General features: G+C 43.4%; 1 protein-coding gene across 2 annotated transcripts in view; it reads left to right on the plus strand.

Annotated features, from left to right (window-relative positions):
• The first annotated feature begins 1005 nt into the window (after positions 1–1005).
• Positions 1006–12140, plus strand: part of hsd17b3 (hydroxysteroid (17-beta) dehydrogenase 3) — a 134502-nt gene continuing 123367 nt past the window's right edge. For both annotated transcript variants that reach the window (XM_070860700.1, XM_070860766.1), the window contains exons 1-2: positions 1006–1209; positions 11841–11887. In XM_070860700.1, coding sequence (XP_070716801.1) covers positions 1056–1209; positions 11841–11887 — 201 coding nt within the window. In that variant the 5' untranslated portion in view covers positions 1006–1055. The remainder of the gene's footprint in view (positions 1210–11840; positions 11888–12140) is intronic.

The following is a 12140-nucleotide window of genomic DNA, read 5'->3' on the forward strand; positions in this document are numbered from 1 at the left end:
GGGAGGTGTTACTACAGTTGTATAGGGCCTTGGTGAGGCCACACCTGGAGTATTGTGTACAGTTTTGGTCTCCTAACTTGAGGAAGGACATTCTTGCTATTGAGGGAGTGCAGCGAAGGTTCACCAGACTGATTCCCGGGATGGCGGGACTGACATATCAAGAAAGACTGGATCAACTGGGCTTGTATTCACTGGAGTTCAGAAGAATGAGAGGGGATCTCATAGAAACGTTTAAAATTCTGACGGGTTTAGACAGGTTAGATGCAGGAAGAATGTTCCCAATGTTGGGGAAGTCCAGAACCAGGGGTCACAGTCTAAGGATAAGGGGTAAGCCATTTAGGACCGAGATGAGGAGAAACTTCTTCACCCAGAGAGTGGTGAACCTGTGGAATTCTCTACCACAGAAAGTTGTTGCGGCCAATTCACTAAATATATTCAAAAAGGAGTTAGATGTAGTCCTTACCACTAGGGGGATCAAGGGGTATGGTGAGAAAGCACGAATGGGGTACTGAATTTGCATGTTCAGCCATGAACTCATTGAATAGCGGTGCAGGCTCGAAGTGCCGAATGGCCTTCTCCTGCACCTATTTTCTATGTTTCTATGTTTCTATGCGCTCCCTGGTGGCGGGACATGTGGGTGCATGCTTTACAGATACACAAGCATTTCTCCTTTTCTGCCATATTTCACATGTTCACTATTGATAGAACAAGATAGACTTGGCCTCTTTCATGAGCACCAAACATCCCAGTGTAATTGTAATTGGAGTCTAAAGATGATTTCACCACAAAAAGCGAACAGTTGAATGCTCAATTCTCAATTTCATCTCAATCAGTTATACCTGAACAATTACATTTCCTTTTGGAGCGAACGCCTATTGTTTTAAAAGGCGGGACCATGCAAGGAGGACTCCATTCCGATTGGTAGTCTGTTTGTGGTTACTTTGGTTACGGTATGTGATGGAGAGATGATTTGCGTTTATGAAGTGCTGCGGGCTCACCCTGAATAAGTCTTGTCAGAGGTTACTGCTGCTGTGCTAGACGGCGCTTCCACAGCGATGGAGAATCTGTTGGACGACGTGTTCATTTTGTTTGGCATTTTTGCTATTTTAACTTTTTTTCTAAAAGTAATGAAATGCCTAAAGTATTTAATACTCACCAACTGGTATGGAGTACCGAATTCGTTCTTCAATTCAATGGGCGAATGGGCAGGTAACTTTTTTTTACACGAATGGAATCGTTTTCAGTCACATGTGACAATTAATATTAATGTGTCAATATTCTGAAATAAGGGATTCTTCAGAGTTTCGAGATTTCGATCGTTTAGTTATGTACATATTAAGCAATTCTATCGGACTTTTTCCTGCAAATTAAAACTTTCGAAACCGGTCAACATTGATCTTTTGAACATTTGTTATTTTGCAAAAGTTTTTCTTAAAATGCTTGCGTTTCATGGGAAATCTACAACTTTAGAATCCAAAATTGTGCATTATTTAGTGGGAAAGTGGACCACTTCTAGCAGAGCGGGTCGGAATTTGTGACGTAATTCAGTTACACCCCAATTGTATTTGTTCTAAAATACATATTTATTCTGGTGGAATTGAGTGCTTCCACAAAGTGATCCATGAATCGCAAAGGATTCTATTCATCGAAAGAGCAGCTACTCTGCAACACATCAAGATCACCCTGCAGTTTTTGATCAGCTGTCATTTGAACATAGGAACAAGAGTAGGCCATTGAGTCTACTTGCCCCACCCCGTCAACCCCCCCCTTCTCTGACCCCCCCCTTTCTCCGTCCAGCCGACCCCCCCCCTTTCTCTGCCCAGCCGACCCCCGCCCCCCCCTTCTCCGAAACCCGATCCCCTTCTCCGAAACCCAGCCCTTCTCCGAAACCCGCCCTCCCCTTTCCCCGAAACCCGCCCTCCCCTTTCCCCGAAACCCGCCCTCCCCTTTCCCCGAAACCCGCCGCCAACCTCTTCCCCGAAACACGCGTCCCTCTTTTCCGAAACCCACCCCGCCGACCGGGCATCTGCCCGCGGGTAGCCTCAGACCGCAATTTCTGGGTCAATATCTTGAACTTTGATCAGATTACCCCTTAACCCTCTAAATTCTAAGGAATACAACAATAATTTGTGTAATCTCTCCTTGAAGTTTAACCCCTGGAGTCTGGGTACCATTCTGGTAAACCTAGGCTGCACTCTCTCCAAGGCCAAAATATCCTTCCTGGAATGTGGTGCCCAGAACTGCTCACAGTCCTGCAGATGTGGTCTAACCAGGGTTTTGAATAACTTCTACCCCCTTGTATTCGAGTCCTCTACATAAAAGGCCCGCATTCCATCATGCTGTTTGATTATTTTCTGTACCTGTTCATGGTCACTCTGCTATTTAAGAATGGCGCAAGAGGGTGTAAGAGAAATTTGGCATTAGGAGTACCAGCGGGACAAAGGTTAAAGGGGAAAATGGGAAGGCTTCTCCACCCACGAGCGGGCCCCCTGATATAGAGGGTCGACGCTCACCCCAACCCGCGTAACAGCCCCCGGAGTTAGCAGACAGAGACGAATGGCAAGGTATAACGATCTTGTATTACAGACGTCCGGGAACAGCTCTCATCACAGCCGCCTGTGAGTGAAGATGCTCTCCGAACAGCACAATCATACAACTTTTATACATTTCAAAAACCCCTCCGTTCCTGGTAAAACCTCCCTAGATCTCTAATTGGACTACCTTATCAGTGCTACTTCTCTAATTGGACTACCTTATCAGTGCTACTTTGGATTGACAGGCCAAGACCCTCGTGACCACTTTAGGCCGTGACTAGAATGACTTCATTAGGTCAGAATTTGTTGATTCTCCTTGATGCCTGTGAGTCTGCCTCGAGCCTCTTCGCAAGGTCTTTTCAATGTCTGTTTAGGTTCTCGCATCGTATCCTGTCAGAATATTATTGAATTGATAACTTCTGGAGCCTTGGTACTGGAATGTACAAGGCCAAAGAGAGGCCTTTTACCTCCTTATGGGTCGGTGCAGGAACCAGCACTTTAACCCTTGTCCCGCTGGTACCCCTAATGCCAAATTTCTCTTACACTCTCTTTCGCCATTCTTAAATAGCAGAGTGACCTACAAAACTTTTATAAAGAATGCTTATTTAGGCCACATACTCTTACCTGTCCTTCAGCTCTGATGTTTTACTCGCCTGTTTCTTATTTCTCTCTCCTGGTTTAATCACTTTACATCTTTTAGTTTTCCCTTTATCTGTACTCTTTCCTTTTGTTAATTTTTGAAGGAATATTTTTATTACAATTTCCACCTGAGCCCCCCCCCCTCCCCTGCCTTTTTACTAATTAAAAGAATTTGTGATCGCATTATTTACTGCTAGAGCTCTGGTCCCAGACCAATTCAAGTGGAGCCCCTCCCAATGGTACAGTTCCTTCCTGTCCCAATACTGGTGCCAGTGTCCTATGAAATGGAACCCCTCTTTCCCACACCATTCCTTTAGCCATGTGTTCATTTCCCTAATCAGCTTATCCCTACGCCAAATTGCACGTAGCTCCGTTAATAATTCAGAGATTATAACCCTTGAGGTCATGTTCTTTAATTTAGCTCCTATTTCCTGGTACTCTCTAAACAGGACCTCTTGTCTACTCCTCCCTATGTTGTTGGTCCAACGACTGGATCCGTCTCCCACCCTGCCTCTCCAATACCCTTTCAAGCTGGTTTGAGATGTCCCTCACACGGCACCAGGTAGGCAATATTCCATGTGAGACTCTCGATCTTGCTTACAAATTATATAATCAACCGCCACCATCACCACCACTGTGACCTCCTTGTTTTGCTTTGTCATTTTTGAATTCAACGGAGATGCTCTGCCTCCACTGCTGCCGCCGCTCAGGTCTGCGCTGACCTCTGTCTCCTGCTTTGTTTATATTCTATCGTCGCCACTGCTGCTGCTGTTCAGATCCACAATGTCACGATGGCAAGATAGTTCCGTGTTAAGTGCCGAGATGCACCAGTCTAGTTTGCAGGTTGTCGAAATCTCGACTCTCAATATAAGACTCTGACACAATCAGCTCCGGTAGATGCTCCTTTAATAAGTTTTACTTGCAGCAAGGGAGAGTCCCGTCCAGTCAAAGGCTAAGCGGAGACTCTCACTGTGGTACAGATTCATAATATATTTATACAGTAGAACAAACAAGTTATGATTCCATCCTGTGTATTGGTTTCGCCTTTGCAGTCAGCAAAAACAGATAAAGAGTTCTCCAATCAGTTAATGATTACCACATCCTTGTCTGAGTCTTTTACATATTTCCAAATGTCTCCTTTGTCAGTGTTTTTGGTGGGCTAGTCAGCAGTAACTTGATTAGGGTGTGATAATGTGCTATCACTGGTTTTGCATTGTTTTAGGATTGTCCAGTTTCCTGGCCATCTATTTGGGCCCATAATTTCCATAGTGGTTGATTGGGCAATTGGCTTCTTGCATATTTTGGATGAGTTCTGTAGTCTAGATAATGGCTGGTAATTTGATTATCTCCTAGGGGGTGAATTGGTGCTGCATCTTTACAACCTTTATCTAGCCCTTCTAAGGTCTGGCACAGCGACAGACTATTGATAATACAGGGGAGCACAATGGGTGGTACTTATCTCAGCAGGACAGTCTTTCTGTTGTCTGGTGGTTATGCCTCTGGCTGGGTGGGTTTGCTCGAGGTTCCCTCACCCATACAGATGGCTCCTGCTTTTCTTAATTAATCAGCTATCAGCAGTTTGTCAAGGTTAGCATGTTTGCTGCAGAAGCTTCTGGCAGGATCGGGACTCCATTTTGTTTTATTGCAAAAGGGTACATGAAACAGTGTATGCAACTTTAAAAGAACATTTCCACAGGGTCAAGCAATGTCTTTAATGTAAATGCCATTTTGGGGGACTGGGGGGTGGATGGGGGGGTGCCAATGATGCCAGAAAGTTTGAGGAATGCTAGACAAGAGAGGAATGGAGTGGCTCCTTCTGTGTCATTTTATGATTCAGTTCATATATCGGGCTATCGCCCATTTTCATAAAAAATGTAAATTTCCGCCCGTTTAGCGTCGGTGGTAATTTGGGCGGACCTTTACCGCAGGCGTTGCTGCAAATCGCTCGCCCACTCTGGACATCCAAAAATCTCGGAAAATTCACTCCCATTGCTAAATTCCATTAAAATCTGTTTTTTAAGGCCTGCTACTGCCCGTTAACGCTGCGCTGGAAACCGCCCATTTCTGGAGTACTTACCTGACTTGGGCTCAGCGTTATGCCTCCCTCCATTTTGCTTGCAGCTTGACAGTGGATAATGAAGAAAAGCAATTTTTGAAGCAAATGTAATATGTGCTGTACATATTAACAGATATGAGGTTTCGACAACAGGAACACCACTATAGTACTTATTCTATGCAGAAAATTAACTTTTGTATCACTTGAATGTAATTGGGAGAACCTTTTGTTCAGTAGGCTTTGGGCTGACATATATGCTGAGTTTCTGCTATAATTTGGTTCTATGTTAGCTGATTGACACTTCGACTCTGTGGTGGACTGGAACATCACCTCACCAATGTGCGAACATTGCATCAGAAAGTCTATGAAGGATTGTGACCTCTAAAAGCCTTGCAAATGATTTGATTGTGTAATAAAAAAGTGCTCCTATTCAAAGAGGCTCATTGCCTCATACACACACACCAGGCATTGAATTAACTCCCAGTACAGGATTACAGAGAGAAAGGAGCTCACTGAGGGGGGAGAGGTTGTGCCCACGCAATGGGGCCTCGTCCAAGTCACTGTGTACATAATGACCTGGGGGGCTGGAGAAGGGATTCACTCACTAGGTGTACATCCAAGTAACCATTCTTTCCGTGACTTGACACTGGTCGTGGGGCTATTCAACTGTAGCAGGCATCATAACTGCAATGTATGCACCTGTGAGAATAGAGCTGTTGCATTGTGAGTGGCTTACCCAGTTACGTGATGTTCACAAGACTCAAGAAAATCCCAGTCAGTTGGGTCTCGGTCATCCAAAATAAGATATGAGTTTACAAGGCACGCTATCAATCACACATTTAAAGTTGTCTTTCCTAAAAGTTGACAAATGGGATATATTTTTCCCTTCCCAGAAGTGAGTGAGACACAGCACAAGAATCGTTGAATAAAATTTTATGTAAAAGTAGTAATTTAAAATTTTTTTTTAACAATCTAATAAAATAAATTTTTTTATATGAATACAAATTTTGACAACAAACATTATGAGCAACAACAGTATAAACAGCATCCTGCACCCCCTCTCAATTCTACCTGCGGCAACCTTTCCCAATGCCTTTCCTCCCCAATTCCCCCTGACCCCTTCCTCCTCCTCCTGCTAACAATACCCCTGGCCCTGCCCATATCGGGACCAGTACGTTCTGGACCAGCAGAGCACCTCGAGCGTGACTGCTGGGGTGGGGGAGAGCGACAATGGTAGCGCTATGTTTGGGGGTTCTGGAGAAGTTGGAGGTGCTGAGGACCCATCTTCAAAGTCAGAAGAAACTGGCTCCTCCCGATGATCAGGTACTGTCACCATTGGTGGTATGGCACCTTAGGGTGCAGTGCCATATCCCACAACCGTCGATTGCCACATTGCATTGACGGTCTGGGTGTTCTTTCTCACTGCGGCAATCAGCTCCGCCATGTCCTCCGATTGGTGGGCTGCTAAAGCCGCGATGTTTTCCGACATCCCAGTAATGGACTGAGGAGCTCATGACTCAAGTCGATGCTCATCCTGGGCAGTACCACTATATCCAGGCTAGCATCTGTCCTTCGCGCAGCATTCCCACTTTGGCGGAACAGCCGCCGTGGATTCACCACGAGGGTCGGTGTGTGCTGTTGCAATGTGCTTGGTCCCGCTTCCTCGGATTGGAATCCAAGAAAGTTGGATTCCGACGAGAAACCGGTGGTTGCAGGTAGAAAAGATCCTTAAAGTGCCACCACCCCTCTCTCCTCATGCAACAGCAGCGTTACACGCTTTGACGAGTGTTCTCCTGCGAGACTCCTCCACCATCATCTCTTCATTTCATCTCCCCTGCAATGACTCCTCCCTGGGAGGGGCAGCCAGCTCCACCTGTGCAACTGTAAAAACATAACATTAATGATTGGTGACAGGGTAGTGGAAGGGTCAGAGGTAACATCAGAGCAATTCACATTGCGCAAGCTTATGTGGCGAACAAACATTTTTTACTGAGAATCATTACATCAAAGTACCATAAGCAAAGAATAGAGAAAGTACATGACATAGCAAAACTTCAGTCCCAAACAGTTTGGTTTCCGGGACAACTGGTACCCAAACATCCCACACACATTGCGGCACTGTTATGGCCCCCGCATCACGGGCGCGACGGAGGACACCGCCTCAGCGATCTCTCACCATAATCGCTGATAGTGGCCCTTTTTCTCCCACCTAACTCCTTCTCCACTTTCATGGCATGATTCTCCATTGTATTGATATTTATTTATATGTAAATGTATATTTTATTATCTTTATTTTATTATATTTATATTTTATAATATATAATTGTCAAGATAGTAAATACTCCTCAAAAAACCAAACAAATCCTCACAGCTCCTCTCTCATTGATGTACGCAAACCTCTGCAGTTAGAAAATATTGAGTGCTGTCCTTCTCTTCTCTGTGCATGTGCGGGGTCACCTTTGACCCTGAAATCGCGGGAGAATGTCCGCACATGCACAGAGAAGCTTTTCCGGCTGTTTTCTACAGAAGTTCAGATTTCCTTTGTACAGGTAAGCTGATCGCTGACTTTTGTCCCAGTTTGGCCGCCCGCTCCACTCTGCTATCGTAACGCTTCGCCGCTGCCGACATCGACGACCCGAAAACCTCGGGAGCGCACACCAGTGGTATTCCGGCGGTATACTGCTAACGATTGGGCAGGGGCGATCCGAATGCAAATCCCAGCCCATTGTGTCTCCTCATTCTTCCTACCAAAATGAATTACATCACGCTTCTCTGCATTAAATTTCATCAGCCCATTTCACCAGTCTGTCTTCCTAAAGTCTGTTGCTATCGTACTCACTTTTTTACTACATTGAATTTTGTGTCACTGCAGACTTTGAAATTGTGCTCAAGTCCAGGTCATAAGATATATCAAAAAAAAATACAAGGACGTTATGCTAAACCTTTTATAAATCAGCTGGAGTATTGTGGCCAATTCTGGGCACCACACTTTAGGAAGGCAGTCAAGGCCTTTGAGATGGAGCAGATGAGATGAGAGAGCGAGAGGCAGAAGGGTTCGTAACCAGAGGACAATATTTAAGGTGATTGGCAAAAGAACCAGAGTTGGGAGGGGAAATCACGCACAGTTGTGATCTGGAATGCACTGCTTGAAAGGGTGGTGGAAGCAGATTTAATAATATTCAAAGGGGAAGTGGATAAATACTTGAACGAAAATTTGCAGTGCTATGAGGAAGGAAGTGAGATGAATTGGCTAGCTCTTTCACAGAATGGGCTGAATGGCCTCCTTCTTTGCTATATGGTTCTATGCTGAATCTTGACAACCATCTTCCTCATTCCCTCTAAATATGTGTCCTTTACACCATAAGAAAGATGAACTGCACAACTGCAACAAGGACTACTGGAGGTGATTTTTGAGCCAGACCTGTAAATGCCTCTTCTGATCTCATTTTTGAACCAACCAGGGGGCAGTCTATCTTAGATCTGGTCCTGTGTAATGAGACAGGATTAATAAACAATCTCCTAGTAAAGGATCCCCTTGGAATGAGTGATCATAGCATTGTTGAATTTCAAATTCAGATGGAGGGTGAGAAAGTTGGATCTCAAACCATCATACTAAGCTTAAATAAAGGAGACTACAGAGGTATGAGGGCAGAGTTGGCTAAAGTGGACTGGGAAAATAGATTAAAGTGTCGGATGGTTGATGAACAGTGGTGTACATTTAAGGAGATATTTCACAACTCTCAAGAAAAATATATTCCAGTGAGGAGGAAAGGGTGTAAAGAAAAAGATAGCCATCCGTGGCTAACTAAAGAGATAAAGGACGGTATTGAATTTAAAAACCAAGGCATGCAAAGTGGCCAAAACTAGTGGGAGGACAGAAGATTGGAAAACTTTTAAAAGCCAGCAAAGAATGACTAAAAAAATTATTAAGAAAGGGAAGATAGAATATGAAAATAAACTAGCACAAAATATAAAAACAGATAACAAGAGTTTCTATAGGTATATAAAAAGGAAAAGAGTGGCTAAAGTAAATGTTGGTCCCTTAAAGGACGAGACCGGGGAATTAGTAATGAGGAACATGGAGATGGCAGAAACTCTGAACAAATATTTTGTATCAGTGTTTACGGTAGAGGACACTAAAAATATCCCAACAGTGGATAGTCAAGGGGCTATGGGGGGGAGGAACTTAACACAATCACAATCACTAAGGAGGTGGTACTCAGTAAGATAATGGAACTAAAGGCAGATAAATCCCTTGGACCTGATGGCTTGCATCCTAGGGTCTTAAGAGAAGTAACGGTAGGGATAGTGGATGCATTGGTTGTAATTTACCAAAATTCCCTGGATTCTGGGGTGGTCCCAGCAGATTGGAAAATTGAAAATGTAATGCCCCTATTTAAAAAAAAAAAGGAGGCAGACAAAAAGCAGGAAACTATAGACCAGTTGGGAAAATGTTGGAGTCCATTATTAAAGAAGCAGTAGCAGGACATTTGGAAAAACATAATTCAGTCAGGCAGAGTCAACATTTTTGAAAGGAAGTCATGTTTGACAAATTTGCTGGAATTCTTTGAGGATGTAACGAACAGGGTGGATAAAGGGGAACCAGTGGATGTGGTGTATTTGGACTTCCAGAAGGCATTCGATAAGGTGCCACATAAAAGGTTCCTGCACAAGATAAAAGTTCATGGGGTTGAGGGTAATATATTAGCATGGATAGAGGATTGGCTAACTAACAGAAAACAGAGAGTCGAGATAAATGGTTCATTCTAGAGTTGGCAATCAGTAACTAGTGAGGTGCTGCAGGGATCAGTGCTGGGACCTCAACTATTTACAATCTATATTAATGACTTGGAAGAAGGGACCGAGTGTAACATAACCAAGTTTACTAATGATACAAAGATGGGAGGAAAAGCAATGTATGAGGAGGACACACAAAATCTGCAAAAACATAAGAACATAATAATTAGGAACAGGAGTAGGCCATCTAGCCCCTCGACCCTACTCCGCCATTTAACAAGATCATGGCTGATCTGGCCATGGACTCAGCTCCACTTATCCGCCCGCTCCCCGTAACCCTTAATTCCCTTATTGGTTAAAAATCTATCTATCTGTGATTTGAATACATTCAATGAGCTAGCCTCAACTGCTTCCTTGGGCAGAGAATTCCACAGATTCACAACCCTCTGGGAGAAGAAATTCCTTCTCAACTCGGTTTTAAATTGGCTCCCCCGTATTTTGAGGCTGTGCCCCCTAGTTCTCGTCTCCCCAACCAGTGGAAACAACCTCTCTGCCTCTATCTTGTCTATCCCTTTCATTAATTTAAATGTTTCTATAAGATCACCCCTCATCCTTCTGAACTCCAACGAGTAAGGAACCAGTCTACTCAATCTATCATCATAAGGTAACCCCCTCATCTCCGGAATCAGCCTAGTGAATCGTCTCTGTACCCCCTCCAAATTTTGAATTTCTTTTTTTCTACAACATTTAATTAACTTTAATTTCAATTAATTTTAAATATGTGAGGTATTTTATTTATTATGTTGTGTTTGGGTGTTTTAGGGATTTTTCTCATTGATGGTAATGGGAACTCAGAGAAACGGAGTTTCCATTATTGTCAATGAGAATACTGTACCGTGATTGGTTGTTCAGGCCCACGTGACTCCAGCTTGGACTTGCGTACCTCGAAGACGGGTCCCCATGCACTGCGCAGCGAATATAGGCCTCCGACCGGGATCCTACGTTTCTCCGGGACCAACGAGTAGAGTCGTAGATTTTTTTTTTCAGATTGGAGGCGTTCATACGAAGGAAGCATACGACCGGACTTTTAGCCCCATTTGTTTTTCAGTGTTTTTGAAAAAAAAAGACTTTCATTTATATAGCAACCAAAGGTGCTTTATAGCCAATGAGGTATTTTTTTTAAGTGTAGCCACTGTTGCAATTTGTGCATAACCAGCTCCCACAATAATGTCCAGATAATCTGTTTAAGTAATGTTGATTGAGGGATAAATATCCCTGGGCAGAACACCAGGGATAACTCCCCTGCCCTTCTTCAAAATAGTGCCATGAGAATTTTTACATCCATCTGAGGACAGACGGCACCACTGACAGTTCAGCACTCCCGTCAGTACGGATTGGAGTGTCCACCTAGATTTTTGTACTTGAGTCTCTGGAGTGGGACTTGAACCCACAACCTTCTGACTGGGGCGAGATTGATAACCACTGAGCCACAGCTGACGCTGAAGAATAAAGAAACTGGGCTCGTGATTTATACAACCAGCACTGTTGCTTACCCGCAGAAAATGTTGATAACAGTAGATCATTCAGCTAGCATATAAATTAAAAAAAATGTCAATTCCTATAAATATAAGGGATCATTTTAAGTCTAAGGACAGCCCATGATTTTCGAACAAATTTAGCATTTGGAAAATTGTGGGTAATGCATGCTTGAGTTCTAATATGTATTCCCAGTGAGTATGGCTCCTTCCAGGAGCGCAAATGCATAAATTTATCCCTACAGTCAGTGATCAACTAATTTATTTGCTTTTTCAGGTAAAAGTTGTTTTTCAAAAGTGGAGTTACTATAAATTATCATTTTTAATATTTGTTTTTAGTTGTCACTGGTGGAACAGATGGCATTGGAAAAGCGTATGCACACGAGGTAAGATGTTGCCATAATTTCTTCATCTTGCATAAATTATAAGGCTATATTATTTATTTTGGATATCTTTGTCTGATTTTATTTAATCTGCAATTATATTTGTGTTTCAAGATACTTCATTTCCAGGTATGTGTTCTTAAAAAGAAAATAATTATTCCGACACTCTGTAACCACATTGTTGAAGATGATGGGTTAAAGACTGGTTTTGCAGTTGAGTTTTGAGAGAAGCTACCCTGAAAGTACTGCCATGATA

Source organism: Pristiophorus japonicus, chromosome 1 (assembly GCF_044704955.1).
Source record: "Pristiophorus japonicus isolate sPriJap1 chromosome 1, sPriJap1.hap1, whole genome shotgun sequence".
Lineage (NCBI taxonomy): Eukaryota > Metazoa > Chordata > Chondrichthyes > Pristiophoridae > Pristiophorus > Pristiophorus japonicus.